Source organism: Cervus elaphus, chromosome 12 (genome assembly GCF_910594005.1).
Source record: "Cervus elaphus chromosome 12, mCerEla1.1, whole genome shotgun sequence".
In the NCBI taxonomy this organism is placed as follows: domain Eukaryota; kingdom Metazoa; phylum Chordata; class Mammalia; order Artiodactyla; family Cervidae; genus Cervus; species Cervus elaphus.
This window is the reverse complement of record NC_057826.1, coordinates 36,184,589-36,210,431: the sequence shown is the minus strand read 5'-3', so window position 1 is coordinate 36,210,431 and position 25,843 is coordinate 36,184,589. Positions and strand designations below refer to the sequence as shown.

Sequence of the window (25,843 nt, the reverse complement as noted above, 5' to 3'; positions counted from 1 at the left end):
CTCCAGTACTCTTGCCTGGAAAATTCCATGGACTGAGAAGCCTGGTAGGCTACAGTCCATGGGGTCGCAAAGAGTTGGACACGACTGAGCGACTTCACTAACTAACAAACTACCCTTCTACTTAGAGCATCAGTTTATACATCCTACTGACTACCCCACATCTCCACCAGGATGTCTCAGAAGAATGTCAAACTTAATATATGCAAAATGTGTTGGCTACTCAGTCATGTCCAGCTCTTTGCGACTCCATGGACTGTAGCCCACCAGGCTCCTTTGTCCATGGAATTCTCCAGGCAAGGATATTGGAGTGGGTTGCCACGTCCCGACCCAGGGATCGAACCTAGGTCTCCCGCAATGTAGGCAGATTCTTTATCATCTAAACTACTCAGGAAGGTCAAATATATGCAAAACTTAATCCAATTTTCTCCTAGTTCTACTGTCATTAAGTAGCCCTAAGAATCAACCCAAGCTGCTCATGCTAGAAAGCTAAAAGTAGTGAATTCTCTTTCCCTAGTCTGCACATTCATCAAGCCCCTCAGTTCCACTTCCTAAAATCTCCACTTTGGTCTCCACTGGCACCATCCTATTTCAGGTCATCATTATTATCTCTTATACCAACTACTGCCAAGAGCCTCCTGTCTAGTCTCCTTGATTTCATCCAGCACTTTCTACACGACAGCCAAAGTGATCTATTTAACACTTTCACGTCAATACCCCTGCTGAAAATCTTTTAACAGCTTGCAACTGCACTGAGAATGAAATCCAAATGACTTTTAGTCTACAAACTTCCACACAGTACAGCCCATAAAACTGCCCACATATTTATCTTGTGCTACTCTTCCTCTGCCTAGGCCACACCTGCTGCTGCTAAGTCACATCTACCTTCTTTTTATTCCAAGAACTGTCTAGTAAGTAAGCTTTTCTTGCCTTGGTGGCTTTGCAAGTGTCGCTACACTCTCTGAATGTCTAGTTTTCTCTTGTCTTCTAAATTTGAAATTCCATAGTCTCAGAGAAGTTTTTCTTAACCACTCTAAGACTTCCAGTGTCCTATGTCCCTCCTTTATTCTCTAATTCAGTACACTGTAATATCACTTATCAAAATGTGCATTCATTTCGTTTGTTGTTCCTGGGATGGGGAGGTATCTTAATTTCCTACTAAACACTGAGAAGACAAGGACAATGCCTATTTTGATCACCATTATATTTCTAGCACATTGCACAGGTGACTGGCACACGTTTGATAAATGAACCCTCATATTGAAAATTTTAAAGATCCTTCATTACATCAAGAAAACATTAATCGTGCTCGCTTCAGCAGCACACATACTAAAATTGGAACGATACAGAGAAGATTAGCATGGCCCCTGCACAAGGATGACATGCAAATTCGTGAAGAGTTCCATATTTTTGGATTACGCAGTTTAAAGTTATTTCAAAAATTAAAGGAGAATGGTGACTTGTATCTGTCTGTCTAGGTTAAGGAATACCTAGACATGAACCCTGTACATGCACCCTGAACATCAAATATAGGGTAATGCTCTGGAAAAAAAAAAAAAAAGAAAACATTAATCCCAGAATAAACCTACCTAAGAAGACACAAGACCTGTACTCTGAAAACTATAAGATGCTGATGAAAGAAACTGAAGAAGACACAAACAGATGGAAAGATACACCATGTTCGTGGACTGGAAGAATCAATAGTCAAAATGACTATACTACCAAGGCAATCTACAGAGTCAATGCAATCCCTATCAAAGTACCAATGGCATTTTTCACAGAACTAGAAAAAAAAAATCTCAAAATTTGTATGGAGACACAAAAGACCCCAAATAGCCAAAGCAATCTTGAAAAAGAAAAACAGAGCTGGAGGAATCTGGCTCCCTGACCTCAGACTATACCATAAAGCTACAGTCATCAAAACAGTATGGTACTGGCCAACAACAGAAATACAGATCAATGGAACAGTACAGAGGACCCAGAAATAAGCCCATTCACCTATGGTCAATTAATCTATGACAAAGGCAAAACTACACAATGTTGGAAAGACAGGCTCTTCATCAAATGGTGCTGGGAAAACTGGACAGCCACATGCAAAAAAAAAAAATGACATTAGACCATTCCTTAACTCCAGACACAAAAATAAGCTCAAAATGGATTAAAGACCTAAATGTGAGACTGGATACTGTAAAACTCTCAGAGAAAAACAGAGGCAGAAAACTCTCTAACATAAATCACAGCAACATCTTTTTCGATTCATCTCCCAAAATAATGAAAATAAAAGCAAAAATAAACAAATGAGACCTAAACTCAAAAGCTTTTGTACAGCAAAGGAAACAATAAACAAAATGAAAAGACAACCTACATATTGGGAGAAAATATTTGCAGACGATGTGACCAATAGGGGATTAGTCTCCAAAATTGAGAAACAGCTCATGACACTTAATAGCATCAAAACAAACAACCCATTCAAAAAATGGGCAGAAGACCTGAATGACATTCCTCCAAAGAGGACACACAGATGGCCAATAGGCACATGAAAAGATGTTCAACATCACTCATTATTAGAGAAATGCAAATCAAAACTACATTGAGATATCACCTCACACAGGTCAGAATAGCTATCATCAAAAAACCCACAAACAACAAATGCTCGAGAGGATCTGTAGAGAAGGGAATCCTTCTACACTGTTGGTGGGAATATAAATTGGTACAATCACTATGGAGAACAGTATGGAAGTTCCTTAAAAAAAAAAAACAAAAACGAAAAATAGAGCTACACATGACCCTGCAATCCCACTCCTGGGCATATATCCAGAGAAAAACCCCAATGTTCACTGCAGCACTGTTTACAATAGCCAAGACACGGAAGCAACCTAAATGTCCATCGACAGAGGAATGGATAAAGAAGATGTGGTACATACATACAATGGAATATTACTCAGCCATTAAAAAGAATGAAATAATGCCATTTGCCACAACATGGAGAGACCTAGAAAGTGAAGTCAGTCAGAAAGAGAAGGGGAAATATCATATGACATCCTTTACATGTGGAAACTAAAAAGAAATGATCAAATGAACTTACTTACAAAACAGAAAGAGACTCACAGACTTAGAAAATGAACTTATGGTTGCAGGGGGAAGGTATAATTAGGGACTTGTGGGGGATCGTCACGTACACACCACTATATTTAAAAGGTATAATCAACAAGAACCTATTGTACAGCACATGCTCAATGTTATGTGCCAGCCTAGATGCGAGGCAGGTTTGGGAGAGAATGGATACATGTATATCTATGCCTGAGTCCCTTTGCTGTTCACTGAAACTACCACAACATTGTTCACTGACTGACTATACTCTAATACAAAATAAAAAGTTTAAAGTTTGGGAAACAAAAAAAGAAAATAACAAGGAAGTTCCTCTTAAACCAACATGAAAAATAATATGTAAGATTTATTTAGTTTTATGTTTAAAAATTCATTTTTTCTTCTTCAAATTCAGAATTAAAACATATCTACACTAAGTGTGGCACAGATTCCCCTAGACATGGGGAATCAAACCCTATCGACGTCCTCTTCTTTCTTACATCATCTTTTGCTCAAGACAATCCTTACAGTATGAAATGATTATGTTCAAAAAATTCTTTTGAGTCTTAGAATTTAGATTTGCCACAAAGAAACATTATAAATAGATTCCAAATCAGACTATTACCCAAATCTAAAATAGTCCAAAGTATACTACGAGAAATATTCCACTAAACTGATATCATAAGGTTTTTTGCAGAATATATGGTTGATGTTCAACTAGAGATGTAAAGAAAACTCCTAAGGGGCACCTGCAGTGTGGGCTGGAGGGAAGAGAAGCTTAAAAACAATGGAGGTGTTAAGTGGTGAGGGAGAGAAGCTTTTCCTCCTAAAAGTAGGACACTTGGCTACTCCCTCCTCATCCTTAATATACTGTAGGAATTAACTGGCCTCCTTCCTCTTTCCCAGCTACGGTTTGTTGCCTTAGGCCAAGGTTTCTTTCCTCTTCTAAAAAAAAGTTCCTCACAACAGAAGAGCTTTACCTTCTGCTTTCCTTACCAATTCCTGAAACATAAAACTATTCTCAAGTTCTTGTCTTTTTAATCACTCAGATTTCCAAAACAGGAAATAGGCAAACTAGACAAACTGTTGCTCTTTGGAAACACAACCAATAAATGAATCGATAAACATTTTCTAAGGACCTACTATATGCCAGACACTAAGCTAGGCCATGGGAATATACACTTAAGTTACACTTATCTCAGAATTCCCATCCTAGAGGTTCTTGCTGTTCAAGTGAGGGACACGGACAAATACAATAAGCTAAAAAGATAAAAGAGAAAAATGCAACAGGAGCAAACAACTTTAAATGTGGAAGACTGATTAGGCTCTGAAGAAAAGGGGATGTTTTACCTGGGTCTTAATGTGGGAGTTCTAACATGTACCAAGAGTAACTGTTCTATAGACAATAGTGGCTCTAAATCAGATGGTTTTATGAAGGTAATTATGATGGGATTACAGAGAGTGAATCAGAAAAAGAAAGAACCTGGCACAAGAAATTTACTGCAATATTCTGGGAGTAGGACCTTATCTAAGGCAGAAGCCAAAAAGGAGCCAAATGTGAGAGATATGTCTAAATTACATTCACAGGTCTCACTGATACTGATTATAGATGAGAGAGGACAGCTGGAAGGTGAAGAGGAACGCTAGAAAGTTCCTGGCTTGAAAATCAAATGGATGATACCAACAGCACCAAGATTTGTTTCTGAACATTTACTTAGCATGTACCAGTAGCACTTAACATACTCTCATTTAATCCTCACAAAAATGCTAAGTGGTAAATGCTATCACAATTCCTGTTTCAAGAGATGAGACAATCAAAGGACAGAGGAATCGTAAATTTGATCCCTTCTCCAGAGGATCTTCCTGACCCAAGGATTGAACCCAGGTCTCCCGCATTGCGGGCAGATTCTTTCCTGAATGAGCCACCAGGAAAGCACGATAACTGAGAGGGAGTATCAGGAGGTTAGGGACTGAGCTTCCCTGGTGGCTCAGAGGATAAGCGTCCGCCTGCAATGCGGGAGACCTGGGTTCAATCCCTGGGTTGGGAAGATCCCCTGGAGCAGGAAATGGCAACCCCACTCCAGTATTCTTGCCTGGAGAATCCCAGGGACAGAGGAGCCTGGTGGGCTACAGTCCATGGGGTCGCAAAGAGTTGGACACGACTGAGCAACTTCACACACACTCACACTTATAGGGAGGTAAAGGGATTATTAGATGAAGTGGAAATACCCCAGGTCTTGCCAGAGGGACTGGAGAGTGCTGAGAAGTGAAATATGGAGGCTGTATTTCGTTCCTGCCCTTCCTTAACATGGTACTTGCCATTTCTAACTCAGAGCTAAGTGGCCTGCACTGGTAGCAGGACTATTGTGGGGTAGACTTCAAGCCATCTTGAAGGCAAAGAGCTGAGTAAAACTCTGGTGGGAGTTTCAACAAACTTTCCTAAGTCTGACATCATGGATCTTTCCACAACTTGCTTATTAGTTTGTGTCTTTCCCTGCCAGGATCACAGGGGGGCTTACAAAGACCCACATAAACTGGGAACTGAAGAGGTCCTTAGGAATCAACCCAATCTAAATTCTTCCTATAGATAAGGAAACCAGGTTCAGTGGGGTTAGGTTCTTGCTTGAGGCTCTACAGATCCTCAGGGGCAAAGAGATCAGATTCCAGTTCTAATAGGCACCTAACTGAAATCTCAACTGAGGAGTCGGCATGAAGAAATGGGTTCACAGACTAAATTTATGTTCACTCAGCTCTGCCCAAGGGAAACAAACTCCAGGCAGAGAAACCTTGTCATCAGAGACGGCTCTTTCATTAGAGTCTCAAAGAACTATGGGGAAATAGTCACTCAAACTACTCCATTTCTCTGTTCCAATACTATCCATACACTGGAAATGTCAATTTGTATATAATGGACTCCAGTCCTCACAGGCACCAAGGAGCTAATCAATTCAAGATATATCCTAAGATGTGTGTGTGTGTGTGTGTATATATATATGTATATATATATATGGCATTTCACCAGATAATAAGAACTGGACCACGGAAATTGTGATTCAAGTAAGACTGGTTTCAGGAGGTCGTACCTAGAACCAGCCAACACTGCAAAGTCACTCATCAGTTCACTTTCAAACACCAAATGTGAAGGAATATCTATATTAAGCACATGTTCAACTGATTTAATAATGACAGCTATAGACAATAAAATTCAAAAAGGTTATGGCTGGCAGCTATTTAATTATTTGAAGAATACATATACTACTAAACAAAATTAAACTGAGTTTAAAACAAGTGAAGAACACAGATTATCAACAGCAAAGAGGCAATCCAGAAAAATAATGTAACTAACCACTTCTTATTTTATATTAGAGATTAAATAAAATTATTATGGCAGAAAGTGAAGAAGAACTAAAGAGCCTCTTGATGAAAGTGAAAGAAGAGAGTGAGAAAGTTGGCTTAAAGCTCAACATTCAGAAAACTAAGATCATGGCATCCAGTCCCATCACTTCATGACAAACAGATGGGGAAACAGTGGAAACAGTGGCTGACTTTATTTTTCTGGGCTCCAAATCACTGCGGATGGTGATTGCAGCCATGAAATTAAAAGACGCTTGCTCGTTGGAGGGCAAGTTATGACTAACCCAGACAGCATACTAAAAAGCAGATACATTACTTTGCCAACAAACGTCCATCTAGTCAAGGCTATGGTTTTTCCAGTGGTCATGTATGGATCTGAGAGTTGGACTATAAAGAAAGCTAAGCACTGAAGAATTGATGCTTTTGAACTGTGGTGTCGGAGAAGACTCTTGAGAGTCCCTTGGACTGCAAGGAGATCCAACCAGTCCATCCTAAAGGAGATCAATCCTGGGTGTTCATTGAAGGGACTGATGTTGAAGCTGAAACTCCAATACTTTGGCCACCTGATGCAGAGAGCTGACTCATTTGAAAAGACCCTGATGCTGGGGAAGATTGAGGGCAGGAGGAGAAAGGGATGACAGAGGATGAGATGGTTGGATGGCATAATCGACACAATGGATGGGTTTGGGTAGACTCCGGGAGTTGCTGATGGACAGGGACACCTGGCGTGCTGTGGTTCATGGGGTCGCAAAGAGTTGGACACGACTGAGCAATTGAACTGAACTGAACTGATATTATAAAATGAATATTCTGTATCACATAAGAATAACTGAAACAACTTCTAAATCCTTCTTCTCTTCCTTAAGACTGTTCTAGAGAGACCAAAAGTAAGTTCCTCAATTATTTTAAATCTTATTCTAGAAGAGCAACCCTCCTTCCAGAATTATCCTTTCCTCTAGAAGAATAATCCAAGAGATTCTCAGCAGTGCATTCTATACTACACCACTAGAACACTATCTATAACTTAATTCAAGCAACTATAATAGGATTATTAGTACACTAGAAATAAGTATATTCCTGATTTTCCACAGCTATGAAAAGCAGAAAAAAACTGCTTTTTAAAAATGTCCCAGAGCTAACTCAGCTGACATACACTTTTAGTAATCAATAAAATGAAAACAGCAAACACTGGCAATGATGCATGTAAATATTCCAAAACTTAGTAACTGGTGGCCACTCACCCCATCCATTCAACAAATTAAGCGAAGACTACCAAGATCACGGAAGAGGAAGTGGCAACCTGCTCCAGTGTTCTTACCTGGGAAATTCCACAGACAGAGGAGCCTGGCTGGCTACAGTCCATGGGTTCGCAAAGAGTTGGACACAACTAAGCAACTAACACTTTCCCTTCATACCAAGATCATGTGTGTTTGCTAAGCCACTCAGTCATGTTGAACTCTTTGCAACCCCGTGGACTGTAGCCCGACAGGCTCCTCTGTCCATGGGCTTCTCCAGACAATACTGGAGTGGTTGCCATTTCCTTCTCCAGGGGATCGTCCTGACCCAGGGATCAAACCCGTGTCTCTTATGTCTCCTACACTGGCAAGTGGGTTCTTTCCTACTAGTGCCACCTGGGAAGCCCCTCCAAGATGATACAAATAGTAATCATATTAACCTAACCTTTAAAATCTTTAAGTTCAAAAAAAAATAAAAATAAAAAATAAAATCTTTAAGTTCAGTTCAGTTGCTTAGTCATGTCCGATTCTGTGACCCCATGGACTGTAGCACGCCAGGCTTCCCTGTCCATCACCAACTCCTGGAGTTGACTCAAACTCATGTCTGTTGAGTCGGTGGTACCATCCAACCATCTCATCCTCTGTCGTCCCCTTATCCTCCTGCCTTCAATATTTCCCAGCATCAGGGTCTTTTCTAAGGAGCCAGTTCTTTGCATCAGGTGGCCAAAATATTGGAGTTTCAGCTTCAGCATCAGTCTTTCCAATGAATATTCAGGACTGACTTCCTTTAGAATGGACTGGTGTGATCTCCTTGCAGTTCGAGGGACTCTCAAGAATCTTCTCCAACACCACAGTTCAAAAGCATCAATTTTTTGGTGCTCAGCTTTCTTTATAGTTCAACTCTCACATCCATACATGACTACTGGAAAAACCATAGCATTGACTATACAGACCTCTGTTGGCAAAGTAATGTCTCTGCTTTTTAATATGCTGTCTAGGTTGGTCATAACTTCTCTTCCAAGAAGCTGCAGTGATTTTAATTTCATGGCTGCAATCACCATCTGCAGTGATTTTGGAGCCTCCCCTCACACAAAAAAAGTTGAATATATTTCTCTAAGGCTGAACTTACAACTTCTCCCTGTTTTTCTTTCTATCCAAATACTATGGAATTTACCTCTCAAATGGCTGTTAAAGGTGTCCCTTTCTTTTCTTTTATTACATTGCTTTAGTTCAAGTCCTCAACATCTCTTGTCTGAACTATAATATCTTTTTTTACAAAATTATCTGAGTTACTTTTTAAAATGCAAATTTGATCATTTTACTTGTCTACTTAACTTTCCAAGTCCCTCTGTTGCTGAAGTGTTTTATAACCTCTCAGTAGGTTATATAAATCCTAACCTTCTGTGCACCTTGATGCTTAGTTGTCCCCAGGTTCTACAACTCACGTTCTGGCCTAGTTTGTGAAACAAGCTGATGTTTTCTGCCTCCTTGGTTGTATACCTTTCTCTTTCCTTCTCATCAGGCTGACAAAAGCCTACATAAAAACCAAATATTACCATCTCTATGTCTTCACTAACCCTCTTGCCAAAGCAGTTAGGTACATCTTAGCATTCTGAATAATGTATCCCAATCAACTGTAACTGATTTGATGTAACTCTCTTCCTCCACTCAATTAAGGGTCTTTGGTCTTATTTGTCTTATACCTCAAAGGCAAAGCCCAGGGCCTTGTACATGGAATTAAACCAATAAATATTTGTAATATGCAAGTAACATGAAAACTCTTAAATGTATTCATCTGTTATTGACATAGTGAATTGCAGACTGAAGAGTCAGAAGCAAAGTTGGTATTTTATGCAATTAAACAAAAGTATGGTGGTAACTAAAACATGAACCATGTTGTTAGATAACTGGTGTTAACTAAACCATAACTAAAACGTGTATGTTGAAACTGTGCAAAATACTGATGGTTTCTGATGTCCTAAAATTCTGATATGTCATAAAATTCTGATATGTCCTATTCTTAATAAAATGTTTGTTATCTGTTAGCAGAAGCAGCAAACCATTTCAAAGTTTACATATCATTCAAACTGCCAAAATATTTCAATTAAAGTACTCCATTCAATTTTAGCATAAGAAAATTATTGTTTTACATTAAGATTTCAATGAGTGACTAAAACAGATGCATCAACCAGTGATTAAAAACATTTAGAAACTAAACTTCTGATACAAAGTGACTAAATGACATTTCTCTGACATAGCTAACTTGATTGAAAATTCAGGAATTCACCCATCAAAGCAAAACACAATCAACTAAGTTTACAAATCGCTTTCTGAAGTTACTCACAAACACAAAATAATGTTTATCAATTTCAGCATCAACTGAATACTATTTCAAACAGCAATAGTATTTGCTATTACAAAATACACTAATTCAGGTAGTTAAGAAGTTTTACCAAAAAAAAAAAAAAATTTCCCTGAATATATTTCTTTTTGGTTAATGCAAAAAAAAAAAAAGATAAATAAATGACATTGTAAAAATTAAAATTAAAAAAAAAACAAACAACACATTTCCCTGAATATATTTCTTTTTGGTTAATGCAAAAAAAAAAAAAGATAAATAAATGACATTGTAAAAATTAAAATTAAAAAAAAAAAAAAAAAAGAAGTTTTACCAGATGACATAAATCATGCATGCAATTACGGAGTGAACACAAATAGAAGGCATGTCAATTATTCATTTCCAGAGGGTGGGTAACTTTCTATCCAATCCTGAAGGCTTACTGCAAATTTGGTTCAATTGGCTTAGTTCCTAGAAGACTGGACTCAGAGTCCATGCAATGTCAACATCTGACAAATTCTAAGAGTAACATCAAGGCTGAATTTATCAGTTAGTGTTTGACTCATGGAGTATTAAAACTGGATTTGTTTTTTGAAGTTAGTCAAAGGCACTAGCTATTCTATACTTCAAAAATGAAGTATGGAAACAAATTCTAATACAGGACTGGAGCACAAGCTATGGAAAAAAATATTTCTTGGAATCCAGGAGGCTTACTACTGCATATATCATATGTTACTGACATATATGAACAAGATGTACTTCAAATTCATAAAGATCTGATGTCTCTTTCCAGTTTAAAATCTGTTATTGGTATCTCACAGCTCTTAACACAACACTAAATCTTTTAAATTTGGTTTACAATGAACTTTAAGCTTATTTCTTAAGCCTGTCAAGTCACTGATTCCCCAGGACCATTCTTCCATCAACACAGACTCCCAGTTCCTCAAATGGGCAGCCCTCCCTCATTCCCATGCTCTCATGCTGGACTTCTCATGTTCTCCCAACCTGCTGTTCTTTTATCCTACACCCACTTCTAAGATCCTATGCCACTCACTCATCTGACTCTTTCCTACTCTACCATCAGCCCTCGATTTAAATGTAATTTCCTCCAGAAACCTTTCCCCATATACTAGGTTGGGTTCCCCAGTATATACACTCTCTGATAACTATTTCAATTATCATAACACTCATCACATAATAGCAAGTACTTATTTAAAGATTGTCTTGCCCCTAAGATTGCAGGTTGAATGACTCCAAGGATTAAACTAATTTTGTACACTTCTTGTCTCTGCTATTTGTAGTATGGTATCTGGCACTCTAGTAGGTTCTCATTTAAAGCAAGTAGGTGAATGAGGGAATAACAGAAGAAAAGAGATTATCATTTCCCCACTTAATGATATCTTTCCTCTCTATAATCATATTTTCTACTTCTCTTAGTCTCTAATACATCATAAACCTCACAACTTTCAGTCCAGAATACCTTTCTTCCGAACTTTTTCACCCAGGCTCTCTTCAAATAAAGACAGTAAGTATTTGCTCATGCTTCTAAATCTCCACCATGTTCCTGAACCACGTATTTGGTGCCTCACATCGAGGCTGCCAATTCAAAGCAATCTTCCGTTTTCACTGTTAATAGAAAGTCGTTCAGATTTTATGTGGGGACTACGTCCCATTACCTAATATAATGCTTGGCCCTCCATAAATGTTTGCTTGCTGCTACAACTGATGGGTCAAGTTCACCACCTCTTTGATCCTCACAAATGCCACATGTTATAAGCCTCTCTAACCTACTGAAACAAAAAATGAATGTACAGACTTATCTTTGGGTAGGAATACTTACATGTGACTGTCTCCTCTTGCTCTAAAGTCCCTCTTTCCTAGTTTAAGTTCTTTGAAGGCATTTATTCCCCAAACTCATCAGGGAAAATATTTAGTAGTGAGATATCGTAGCTGTCCATCAGGATCCGCAATAAAATAACCACAGTCACTCTAAAGGACAGAGAAGCCTGGCATGCTGCAGTCCATGGGGTCACAAAGAGTTGGACAAGACTGAGCAACTGAACAACCACCACCCCTCGAACAGTACTCACTACATACCGCTGTGTACTTTACACATATGTACTCATTTAATCCTCACAACAACTCTATGAGGTAAGTATACTATTACCCTCGTTTTATAGGAGACTAAGCCATCGCAAAGCTAAATAACTTGACCCAGGGTCACCAAGCTTATAGGGAGTGAAGCCAGTATTCCCACCCAGGCAGTTTGGCTCAGGGAACGTACGTATTCCAAAGTTCAGAACCATTAAACAAAACTTACAAGAGCAAGAAATTAAGGAGGGGTTCTGGCTAAGTACTACACAAATACAATGAAAATAAACCAGGCTACTTCAATCCACAATTCAAATAGTTGTTTTAGGTTTACATAATATTTGAAGGATAACTGAGGATAACATGTTTTTTGAGCTCTTAATATAGGCATTCTACTCATTACCAGAGATTCTGTTAATATTGGGGCGGCCAAAAGGTTCATTCAGGTTTTTCCATACCATCTCATGAAAAAGACCTGAACAAACTTTTTGGTCATCCCAATACTTTTTACATCATAGTTAGTTCTTACATTAGCTCTAAGAAGCAGGGAAGTAAACAAAGGTTAAGTGAGATTAATAATCAGGAGAGGTTAAAACAATATGCCAAGGTCATAAATAACTCTAAGTGGCCATGTCTTGGACTTAAGCCCTTAAACACTGACAAAGTTCACCTTTTAAAAAAGGCATTTGCTTAAACCAGAATATTAAATTTATTGGAATATCCTCCATTTAAGCATGGTTTATCCATAATTTTGTATATATTGGAGTATAAAATCTACTGCTTCTAAACCATCTTTGTCATACCCAGGCAAGAATACTGAAGTGGGCAGTCAGTACACCCTTCTCCAGGGGATCCTCCTGACCCAGGGATGGAACACAGATCTCCCACATTACAGGCAGATCCTTTACCGTCTTAGCCACCAGGGAAACCCCATAGTGATAAAGGTAAGCACAATAAAGTTAAAATACATTGCTAATATGGTAGAGAATAAATCAGTACTTTTTGGCTTACCTTTATAAATGACACATTCCCAATCTTTTATAAAATATTATTTCTCGAGCTCAGTAAAAGGGAACATTTTACGTAGCTACACTTCATCATCAACATAACTCCATTTACAGATGCTATTCTAAAACACTTCACATATATTAACTAACTGAGTCCTTATAATAATCCTAGGATAAAGACATTGTTACTATTCCCATTTCACAGATGAGCAACCAGAGGCACAGACAGGTTAGGTCACACAGCACAGGGCTGCAAAATCAGGAGTATGACAGGAGGTCCTCCCACAGTCTATGCTCCACAACAAGGGCATTCTATCCCAGCAACAGACTGCATCAACACCTTGCATAAAAGCTTAAACTGATACAGCAACTGTCCGCATTTTTCAAGTTATTTTTAATTTCAAAGGTTATGAAATTCAGGAACTACATTAAGGAACAATAAACTGGGAGGCACTTATCCAACAGACATCTTCACCTGCAATCAATAATGCTAGCACGTCACTGGTGTTTTATTCATAACCTTGAAGGCTCCATTAAGAAAAGATATCAAAACCATCATTACACTGATGCTTTAAAACTGATCTTTAAGATACCTCATGTAGCTTTTATTTGCAGGATAATATAAAAATAAGATAGGGAAATATCTGAGAAAAGATTCACTACAGATTCCAAAGCAAACGTCACCTCCTTTGGGCTGAAGGTTACCGGCTCTGTTACCTTGAATTCTGATTAAGGGCTACCCACTGAAACTGGATGGTCCTTATTACTAAATAATAAATAATCGAGTCTGCAGACTGAATCATAAAAGGAAGGGAAATCTAAATGTAAACTTCACATTTCAACCATTTATTGCTTTTCTTCTCTTAAGAACACTAATTCACTTAGAAGCAGAATTATTGAAACTGAGAAAAAATATCAGAAAATAAAAATTTCAACATTTTACACGTAACTCTGAGTCACTATGAATAAACAGTGTAATATTCTCAATGAAGGAAGGTAGACAAATACCAAGAATGAAGGATTCAAATAATGACCCTTTATATACAACGATACTGTTTAGAGGATATTATATTTGAAAAACAATTTTCAAAGACTTCCAGTAACACTACAAAGGTAAGGGAACAAACATAAATGAAGGCTTATTCTGTCTTTATCTATATGGTACAGATAAGGAAACAGACCCTTAACATGAAAACTGACTTAAAAATTAAAAAAAAAAAAATCACAAAGCTATTAAGTAGCATGGTCAGGATTATAATTCAGACTTAATTCTTTTTATAACATTAAACCCTAAAATTTTAATTATTCAATGATGCCTGTATTGCAGATCTATTTTTATGACTAAAGTTCTAAAATATCTAGGTTTTCTAATGGACTGATGATAAATCAGTTTTCACTGGCTTATTATTTTATAGCTCAGATTTTACCAAATAAAAGTTGTAATTACATTATTTCAAACTGATATGATGCAATTATTTCCTTTCTGATACATTATCGCTACTATACTTCATATATTCCTCCTTTCAACATATAAAAATAAACAGAAGCTAAAAAACTTATATGGCAAAATCTTTCAAACTTCGACTAAGCCAATTCCCTTGTGGAGGACAATTTTTTAAAAGTTCAATCCAGAAAAGAAAAACCTTGATAAAATTGCACTTCCTCAAAATTTAAAAATTTTGCTCTTTTGAAAGATACTATTAAGAAAATAAAAAGACAAGCCACAGACTGGGAGAAAATACTACAAAACACCTATCTGATAAAGTACTTGTATCTGGAATATATTAAGAAATCTTAAAACTCAAGAAAACAAATAAAACAATTAAATAAGCAAACGATATGAAGACAGTTTACTAAGATATACAGATGGCATATAAGCCTGTAAAAAGCTTCCCATCATAGCCATTAGGGAAGTGTGACTTTAAATCATAGTAAGATATCACTACATACTTTATTAGACTGAATAAAATTAAACAAAAATAAAACCAAAAACACCTGACAATACCAAATGCTACTGGAGGACTCAGAACAATTGTTAACTCTCATAAAATCTCTGCAAACGAGAAACAACAGCGGTAGTCTGAAAACTCTGGAAACAACTGGTAGACAGATAAACTGTGGTACACAATCATGCAATGAACTACAACGGAACAATCAAAACAACTACTGATACACAAGAATCTAAAATGTATTACGCTAATAACTATTTTTAAATAAAGTGTACTACTCGCTAAGTTGTGTCCAATTCTTTTGCGACCTCATGGACTGTATGTAACCAGCCAGCCTCCTCAATCCATGATTTACCAGGCAAGAATACTGGAGTGAATTGCCATTTTCTTCTCCAGGAGATCTTCCCAACCCAGGGATCAAACCCATGTCTCCTGCATTGCAGGGGGATTCTTTATAGCCGAGCCACCCGAGTGAAAGAAACCACCCTCATAGCTACATGGTTCCATTTATATGACATTCTGGAAAAGACATCCACTGGTTTTTCAGGAGCTGGAGTTGAAGGGGTGGGCTCATTATAAAAAAAACACAAAGATAAGTTTTTGGAGTGTTGGAAAAGTTCTATGTCTTGATTGTGGTTGTTTTATGACTGCATGCATTTGCTAAAACTCAGCACAGTATACTAAAAAGTATGAATTTTACTGCATGTAAATTATACCTCAGTAAGCCTGATTTTAAGAAAAATTAACAAGCAAAAAATGCAGTAATTATGCAAAAATCTGTTACAAAAGAATTATAGTAAATATGACTTCATAACCACAAACATGAGTGCAGAATATTATATCTCAATTAAAAAGTTATCTTACAATATTCTTTTAGAGTATCTGTTTACCTCACACTGGGCATATATATCATTTTGTAATGTACTATGGCATCAGCATAATTTTTAAATTATTTCAGTAAGATAATTATCTAAATAAAAATATTGCACTTATTAGCTTTTTTCTTAAACCATTTCCATGAGTTTCTAAATGGGCTCAATGTTTTCACATGCCAAGACACAATGGTATATCATTCCTTTGTTACAACTGAATAAAAAACATACTACTGAGGCCTTCATGGTTATAAATTTTTCTAATCTCTGGAATACCATTGTCCACTTACTGGTCCACTCCATTGCAGAAATCTCATGAAAACAGTAGTTAAACAGCTCTTTGCTACATTACAGAGGCACGTATGCTTGGAAGTGAGCAAAAGGGTGGAATGATAGCTATTTTCCTTGCTGTTGGGAGCACAAAGCAGTCCCAAACTAGGCTCCTTCTGAGGGGTGTAATTCTCCACGATTAAAGCTGGAACCTTTTCAACAGTCTAGATTACATCTGAACTCCTTTTAAAAGGAGTTCCTCCCTGACCCCTGCCTCCACTTCAGGATATTCAGGGACTCTCAAAGCCACTGAGAAAACAGCCACTCTTATCTGTACAGCACAAATAGTCCATATAATGCATTTTCACATGTATTATCTCTTTTCTCACCGAGACCTACGAGAAAGTTTTTTTAAATTGGAATTTTACAGATGTCAAAACTCACTCAGAAGATTAGTTATCAAAGATCACACAGCCAATACGTGGCAGAGCCAGAATATTACTTATTATTCTGTGTATCTATTAGCATCTACTATAGTCTAAAGACAACTAACACTATGGAAACCTATACCCAATGATGTATAAAAATATTGTCTATACCTTATCCATTAGTAAGCTAAGAAGAAAACTGAACTTTAAAGATAAAGGTGTATGAAGACCCTACAATTCATTCTGAAGTGAAATTCACACTGATAAAGAGCTTTATTGTTGAAAAAAAGGTCAAACAATGTCTTGAAAAGACAAATGCTAAGGAACTATTCAATAGGGTGGCTGTGAAGTCTGGAAACAGGTATTATTACTTTACATATATCTCAATGTAATATTAATAAGCCACATATTACATAATCTCTTATGGTTCTAACCTTGGTAGCCATTGTGTACAATAAAGGAGACTAAGTAAAGAAGGCAATTTACTGACAGCTAAATGTAGAATGAGATCTTGGGTGGAAAAAACAAAGGCCAATACTGGAACAACTGCCAAATATGAATCTGGATGCATGTTAGACAACAGTATTGAATCAATGTTTAATTTCCTGAACTTGATAACTGTAATGTAATATGAAAGAGAAAGTCCTTGTTCTTAGGTGATACATGTTTTAAGTACTTAGAGATGAAGGGTTATGATGTGTGTAACTTCCTCAAATGGTTCCCAAAAGTGTGTGTGTATCTGCACAGAGAAATCAAATGAAAAATGCTAACAGATGATCTAAATGAAGATTATAGTATTCAGTTACCATTCTTGAACTTGTAAGTTTGAAATTACAAAAAGGAGAGTTGAAGATAAAAGACAAAACTTCAAATTTTCTGTTTTTAATAGCTAATAGACATTTCCAACACTATCTTTTCTAACAAATTGAATAAAAAAGATATATTCTTTTTAGTGCCTCTATAAGAAGTGAAGTCGCTCAGTCGTGTCCGACTCTTTGCAACCCCATGGATTGTAGCCTACCAGGCTCCTCCGTCCATGGGATTCTCCAGGCAAGAATACTGGAGTGGGCTGCCATTTCCTTCTCCAGGGTATCTTCCCGACCCAGGGATCGAACCCAGGTCTCCCGCATTGAAGGCAGACGCTTTAACTTCTAAGCCACCAGGGAAGCCCATAAATATAAGTTAACCCTACTTGGAATCAAACAGTATTTGTTGACTTTCTAAAAACTGGGTATAAAACACAGCAGAAAACAACCCATAATGTATCCAAGGAATAGCTTGAACTTTATTACGTGCTATGAGAATTTTAGTAAAATTCACATACTGTCCTTTATTTTTAAAGAGCTTCAGATGTGCTGAGAAACAGATAAAATCCAATGTCCAGTTCCTATGGATTATTAAGAGTACTCTAAATACTGAGTAAACTTGCTCTAAGATAGTACATATTTAACTAAAATTCAACTCATTCTAATATATATGATTTCACCATTAAGTGCTTCTCCCACCCCACTTCAAAAGATTTTCAGAAATTTTTATCTTGATATAGTCCACCATGAATGCAGTGACGCTGCATCATGAAGACATTTCACTTCCATGAATCCAATCATAAGCCCTCGGAGGAAAAAAACTGAGGATTTCAACAACATAGACACCATTTCACTAAATAAGCACGCCCTACCCAAGAAGCACTAAGCAATATAAGGGAGCTGTCCAGTAACAAGCATTTCTCCCTGTGTGCATCTTGCCAAGCTCTGATCCTAGTATTTAAAGTATTTTTGTGTAACAAAGCCCCGGATGCAAGCCAATTTCTTCATCTGTGCTCTAGCTAAAATTTATTTTTGGAATTTCTGAAGGAAAAACTAGCTATTTTATACTTCTATGAGATGGAATGAATGAATGAATGGAAACCATACTTCATGATCACTTACCTATCACTTTAAGGGATTTTTAAGGTAATCTGAACCAAAATCTTTGGGGGGTGGGGCATTGTGTGTGCTACATTCACAGTTTAACTTAATCCTAACACACAACTCCAACATATTCTATTTCATTATTATAGCAAGAACACGATACATGATAAAGTGAGGATGACTTGTTTCCAAAGGCTACATCCAGAAACAGAAGCCTTTTGCTATGCAATGAAACAAAGCATCTTTCGGCATTTTTGAATCCTCAATACTTACTAAGCTCTGAATCCTATAGAGTAGAACAGTTTTAATACTTCTTGGTGATCGCCAAAGCAACATCAGGTAATCCCATAAAACCGAGCCTCCTCCTTACCTGAAACATGTATTTTTAAATACAAATATTTTTATAATTTTATTATCTGGTGTCTTATTTTTATAATCCTTAACCTTGATATTTTATAACTCTTTTCTTAAAAAAAAAAATATTAGCTTTGAAAATTGTTTTCAACAAAAATTACAGTAAGTTTTAAAAATTCTTTTTAAAGCTTTCAATCTATTAAAAAAATCAAGTGTAATAACTTTTCATTTTCAGAATGGGGTATAAACATTGGGAAGATTGATACGGAGATTACTTGTTTAGTATCAACCTAAAGTCACAGATGCAAGAAGCTTCTATGACATCAGGATATAATTCCCTAAAGCCCACTTTTTCATAGTGTATACTCTATTTTCTTTTAAAAGATCTGCACAGAATAACAAATATCTTGTGTACTAAAATTTAAAAGGGATCGTGTATATCTTTGAATTAAAGTCATAAATCTAAGAATCATGGTTGAATGATCTTACCTGAAGCACACACGTTCTTTATAAAATTCTAAATATAAAGATGTTGCTGGAAGCATTATTTACTTTTTCAGCTTGCTTCAGTAAAGTGCCTGAGTCTGGGATGAACACTATAGCTTCAAAATAAGGCTGACCTTCAAGGGCCAAATCTTTGATCATAGATCTCTTCAAAAACCTAATGAAAGCTAAGAAGACTCTTCGCAGAAAATTTCATACGTGTACATACACACAAAATTTTAACAATGTTGAAGGAAGGAGTCATCATAAAATCTACCAATCCCAGAGAAATAACTGCTATCCCTAATTATATGGAAGACAGCCTTAAAACCTAATGCTCTGGTATTCATTCATACACACTATGATTGAAATAAGAAGGGTATCAAACAGGCATGTGGAGTTTGAAGACATAGGTGAAGGCTACTCTGCGGTACCACAACTGTTGAGTGCAGAGCAGCCTGGTTCTGCTAATTCTCCATCCCTGCTCTACAACCCCCTCAGACATGAGACCCTGTACCATCTGATCTGTGCCATGACCTCCACCTCTTTTCATCTAGACTCTCTGCAAGCTTCTTTGATCCACTTCAGCTGTTGACAAGTAACCATCCAGTCTGCCCAATACCTTTAGTAACACAACTTAGGGCTTCAGAAGGTAGGCCATTCCAGTTTTAGGCAACTCTGAAGAACTAAAAAGTTCTTTTCTAATTTGAGGAGCCTGATTTGTAAGTCCAAATGCCCTCCAGAATTTCTCCTCTATTTACTTCCCAATATGTAACAAATTAGCTTGCCATTCAAAGTATCTAATCCTAAAACCAGGAGCAAAAATGCATTAAGCCCTACTTTTACCAAAGGGGAAAGTCAGAATTACGCTAAAGAACAATTTCTATTTGAAAATCAAAAGCTAAGAGGATCAATATTGTTCAGTTCAAGAAAGATGTAAGGCTTTCATGTACACATTTCCTACCTTACTGGGTTTCTTTTCACTGCATAAAAAAATTTAAAATATATCAACATTAAAAGATTAACATTATAGTCACTGCAAATTAACATCAGTTCTGTCTGCAAATAGTTTATTCTCTGTATTTCTATTTATGCCTGTGATTCTATAATAAACAGCTCCAATCAATGCAACACAGTCATTATTTATTCATTAGATAAAGCCTGGCTTTCAAGAACTACAAGTTGTCTCAGTCACCTTCAACAGCTCCTTTTTCACAATAATCTCTTATTGAAACCAGTGTATTAATAAGGCCCATTTGTCATATATAAAGCAATCTCTGAAGAAAATGCTTACTCCCTTTGAAGACAAAGGAAACACAATTTGATATTTTCTTCCTTAAACAATCCCTTATTGGGCAAAACAGACTCAGAAATATTTTGCACAGTGACTGACTGAGTCAAATCAGATAAGAACAATGATAACTAACAGTTATGTAGGTAAACACACAGCAGAATCTCATTTTGAAAGGGCTAAAAAGCAGGGGGGCTCCCTCCCTGGCTAAGTCTCGGAGAGCCAAACAATGCACATTCCTAAGGAGGCTACCCTCTAAGGAGCTTCTTTATGGTCTTTCAATAATTAAACTCCCTGCACTGAACCAAAAAAGGCCCACCTAAATGAATGCTGTCTTATACTGCAATTACATTGGGGCACAATTTCAGTAAGTTTATACGGTAGGTATACACTAATCCTTGGTAAAAAATACATTTCCTGATAAATAACCATTTTTCTACTTTTCCAGAGTGGCCTGAAGAAGGAATGCTGTGTTTTAAAAAGACACGCACACAAAGCCTAAAAAGATAATGCTACACACTTATCAGAACTTGTATTACAAACAAATGACACATTAAAACTCAGGAACAGTCCTCCAAGCATTTCTCTTGTAACAAAAGCACCTATTAAATCGTTTTAGTTGATTCTCCCAGCTGAAAATGGTTTCATCCATCACAAATGTGTACTGAAAAATTTTCTTACACTTCACATTGTTGGATATGCTAGTAAGACTGAGTCAGTTTTAAAATCAATCAACTTAACAGTATTAAATCAATATTATTTGTATCTAACCAAATATTGCCAATCTCCAGTCCATAATATCTGCTTTTTAAAACAAAATTCTTTCACTAGCTTGTTATTCACATAAAATCCAACGCTCGAAATAACTTAAAAGCACGGACTATTATAGACAGTCAAACACTGCCCCACCCCTTCTAAGAGTGGATGACTGGAACATTTTAATATACTCCATCACGAAGTAGCACAGCTACAAAACTTTCATATTAACGCCAGAAGTCGAACATTTTCCAACAGAATTTAATTTTAAATAGATTTTGCATCATCTTCAATATCAAACGTCACCAATATTCAGGTACACTGAAGGTAAGGAACTGATAACCACAATCCCTGTAATATAACCCTCTCAACCTTCACTTGCGCACTCTTCTCACTTCCTTTAAGAATTAAGGCGTTTTCTCTATTTCCTACGCAATTAAGAGTATTAGTTAGGAGACTGGAATAACCAAATTATTAAAATTTCAAAGAGTAACAATACAAAAAAGAGGCAAAGGGGGAAAAGCCTATTTGTTTAAATATTAAGGGATCTTACATTAAGAAAAAAAAAAAAAAAAGGCATTTACAGGATGCCAAGCAAGACTTCCAAAATTCACCCCTCCTCCCGCCTTAAGTCCCCCGCTCCCTACTCGCGCGCCCAGTCTGGGAAGTCTTTACTTTGACGCGGCCGGGATGCTACTCACCGAGTTTTTCCACCAATTTGAGCATCACCCCTCCAATGTGCACCTCCCCAGTCACTCTTAGGGTGACATCGCGGTTCAGGTCCGTCACATGAACGCTCAGTTCCCACGTCCCATCCGCATAGCAGCCATCTGGCATCCTTATCCCGTCCAGAGCCATGGCTCCTTCCTGCGAGCACGGAGGAAATGGCTCTCGTCAGCGTCACTCCCCCAAAGGAAAGCAAATCCCACCGAACTCGCAGAGTCAGCCGCGGGTGAGAGAAGGTGGAGAAGGCGAGGGTTTCCGCACGAACTCGGGAGAGCCGGCGGCGAGGCCAGCTGCCGGCAGGACTCGGCGCCCCCGCCCCTTCCCGCGGCCACCCCGGCACCCGCCCCGCGGCGGCCCTCGGAGGACACGGCACCGCCCGCCCCGCGCGGCCCCAGCCTAGCGGCCCTCGCCTAGCGGACCGCGGCGGGCTTCACCTGCCCGCCGGCCGGCCGCACCCAGGCCCGGGAGAGGCCGTCCGCGGGCTCCACGGTCCTCCTCCCCGCCCGCGCTTCCCCTCAATCCCTGCCGGGCCCGGCCCCTCACCGCGCGCTTCTTGCGCTCCGGGCCCGGGCTGGAGCGGCAACAGGCGCGGAGCGGGGGCTCGCCCGGCAGCGGTGGTGGTGTCGGGTCCTCTCCTCTGCCGGCGAAACGCGGCGTCCCGGCCCGAGCGACTAATGGAGTCCGGCCGTCGCTGCCCCTCGCCTCTCCGTCCGCGCTCCACCCCTCTCTCCCCGCCCCCTCAGTCCCAGACCAGCTCCCTCCTCCCCGCCCCGCCGAGCCGCCCTCCGCGGGTCCGGCCGCCTCGCCCCTCCCGCGCCGTCCCCCGCCGCCGCTCTCGGGGCCGGGGCCGCGCGAACTCCCGGGCTGGGGAGGGGTGGCGCGCGGCGGGGAGGCGAGCTCTGCGGGGGAGGCGGGGGCGCCCGCGGCGGCAGCAATCTCGGCCCCGCCGAGTCGCTGCCCTTTTATGGAAATGAAGGACCCGGCGTAGGGAGTGAATCCAACATCCGGGCTCTCGGCCGCGGGACCTGAGGAGGGGGAGCCCGGGGAGCGCGGCTACCTCCCACCCGGGTGCGGGAGGGCGCCGGGCGCTCCCTTCCACGCTCGCGTCTCTGGCTCCGGGAGGGCATGCAGCGGTGGGCGTCGGTGCTTCCAGCCGGAGGAGGGGGCTCGTCCGTGAGAAATGGCCGCAGGAAATTCCCAGGGCAAGGTCGTTTTCGGTGAACAAAGTGCCCTCGCCCCCTCCCCACGGCTGGAGCGAGCCCAAAAGTCTCGGGGCGGTGAGAAGTGCCGCACTCCGGGGGCTGGGGACGTAAAAACTTTTAAAAAAGTAAATGCCCAAGCCAACTTCGCGAACATCCAACAAAAGAATGAGAAAAAGCGGAGCGAGGGGAACCGCAAAATTGCTTTGCAAGCAATGTCCGGCACAATCAGCAACTCCTACCGGACTCTCAAGAGTTTACTTGCGCTCTTAACCCATTCGGAAACTCCAACCAGAAGTGAGTCATTTAGGTCCACGATGCTGTAGTTAGAGGGGGGAGGAAGCAAGGCAGTGAGGTTTATTCGGAAACTCTTTTCTCCAGCCTTTTCGACTCTGTATGTGTATTTTTATTTGCATTTTAACAATCCCAGTCTACTAAGTTATTTAGATGGCTGGACATCCTCTACCCCACCCTCAGCCACACCTTGAAGGAATTTTAAAAGCTCTGAACCGGTGCCAGCAGGTACGGGAAGAACTAAAGAATGTTACCTGTTGAGACTGACCAGTGATGGAGAACGGTCCTCCAGCTTCCCACTTCACTTCCACTTCCCCCTTTTACTATCGCACTCAACCGAGAGGGCTCCAGTCAAAAACGGCTATTGGAAAACTGCCTCGCTGGCAAATACAGGGCTCGACGAATTTAGGTCAGGAAGACGCAGATAAGATATCCCAGATCCCATAAAAGACCCTCAGTTTTAAAAGCCTCCAAGTCTTCTTGAACTCTTGTCAGACTCTTCAAAGAGGACACCCGCACCCCCACCCTAGGCAAATAATCCTGTGTTCAGCAACACTATTGGGAAACGAGGTTAGAGGCCTCAAGAAAGGGGTGGGACCCATAGAAAAGTAAAAGAAAAGCAGCGAAGTTTAGTCAGATGCCAGAGGTTTGGCACCAAAAATAGGGAAAACCACTACAGTATTTTCAGCTAGTCATCATGGAGAAATTGATGCCTCGGAGTCTGTAGGCGCTCCAGTCTCCAATCATTTCTTCTCATGGAGGTTCTAAATAGTTCACTTGGAAGCAGTATGAACGTCCAGAGAGGAGGTGATGTTTATGTAAATTATGGTGTTGCAAATATAATAGGAAAATGTTTTTAATAAAATAGTAACTTGTTAGGGTAAAAAAAAACTGTACAGAACTGTACGCTGTAAAAAAATCAAGCGTGTCTAGTTCTAATTATTAAGAGAAAAAAGAGTGAAAGGAAATACACCAAATTGTTAACAAGCTATCTGGGTGTTAAAATCAAGGGAGGTTTTTTTGCCTCTCTATTTTTTATTTTCTAAAAATTCCAAAGCTTTGCATTCAGGACTTTGTCTGTCACCACCTTTAATTACATCCAGCATCTCAATTTCTCTGGGCATGCCATTACCTTCACAGTGATAGACACAGCTGATAGAGCAGCTGCTGGACACCTGGACAGGACCTTCAGGGGTTTCCTTTTGTGTTTTCAAATATCCCCAAATAAGACATGAGTTCTTTGAGAGCAGGGACTTTAAGTTCTTTGTCTTGCCCACAAATTTACAAATACCTTGGCACAAAGAAAATGAAAGACATGCTAGGATCAAATCAACTCAAAAGGCTAGGAAACACTATGTCTTGCCCCATGGAGATATTTCATGTTTGGGGGAAATCCTGGCTTTGAAATGTATGTTCTTATTTCTACACCTTATCCTCCAAAGATTTACGGCATTATATAATGATGTGCAAACTATGAGATAGCATACATTATAAAGGGCACAAAACAACAAGGAAAAAGTGTGGGAAGTGGAGGATTAGAGACTTAAAATAGAGCCAGGAATGAGGCTGAGAATTGTACCTCAACAACTTTTGCAAGTGCTCCAGCAGGCTCTGAATGACTATGACTTCTTAAACATGCCTTTGTAGAACGAAAAATATCCACATCCTTTCTGAATATTCCCTTTCCTTCAGACAAATTTGTCTGAGCCAACTGTTGTGTCTCAGAAACTCTGTCAATGCTCACATTCTAGTTCTCTTTTTCTAACTCTCCAGTGAGTTACTTTCTGAACAACCTCCCACTACAATGCCTACTACTCTGACTGCTTCTGACTTCTGTGAATGTTTCCTACATTAGGATGGGGAGCTGGGAGCGGGGTGTTGATATTGCAACTATCAGTCCCGTTTCTTAGCATTTGAAACAGCTTAATTATAGCTTTACAAGCAACTTTACTAGCTTCAGATAATCAGCAGTTGGTGTTCGAGCCAACTGGAAGCAGAGGGTAGGGAGTGACCCCCTACAAGAACTATTAGAGGAATAGTTAGGCTGAGTTGGGTGCAGCTGGTCCCTGTAGGCCCTCTTTGTGAGTGTTTCAAGCTGTTGCTTGCTTTGAAGATTAAAGAGGAGTCAGACTTGAATCTCTGAAACTGGGGATTTTTTTTCTCGATTATTGAATGAGACCTTCAAATAACATTTCTTAAATG

The 25,843-nt window shown here is 39.2% G+C and overlaps 1 protein-coding gene and 1 non-coding gene across 9 annotated transcripts in view; one reads left to right on the top strand and one right to left on the bottom strand.

Annotated features, from left to right (window-relative positions):
• The window catches only part of FERMT2 (FERM domain containing kindlin 2), a 72,380-nt gene extending 48,227 nt beyond the window's left edge, over positions 1 to 24,153 (bottom strand). For 3 of the 8 annotated variants that reach the window (XM_043919056.1, XM_043919054.1, XM_043919057.1), the window contains exons 1-2: positions 22,692 to 22,850; positions 22,124 to 22,289 (exon numbers count right to left, since the gene is read on the bottom strand). In XM_043919056.1, the coding sequence (XP_043774991.1) occupies positions 22,124 to 22,280 (157 nt within the window). In that variant the 5' untranslated portion in view covers positions 22,281 to 22,289; positions 22,692 to 22,850. Of the gene's footprint in view, positions 1 to 22,123; positions 22,290 to 22,691; positions 22,867 to 23,895 lie in introns of those variants that run through there. The other 5 variants (XM_043919050.1, XM_043919053.1, XM_043919051.1 and 2 more) reach the window with 4 other exon arrangements.
• LOC122705933 lies at positions 1,303 to 1,409 on the top strand. The gene has a single exon (XR_006344204.1). It is a non-coding gene; the product is annotated as a U6 spliceosomal RNA (small nuclear RNA).
• Positions 24,154 to 25,843: the final 1,690 nt, after the last annotated feature.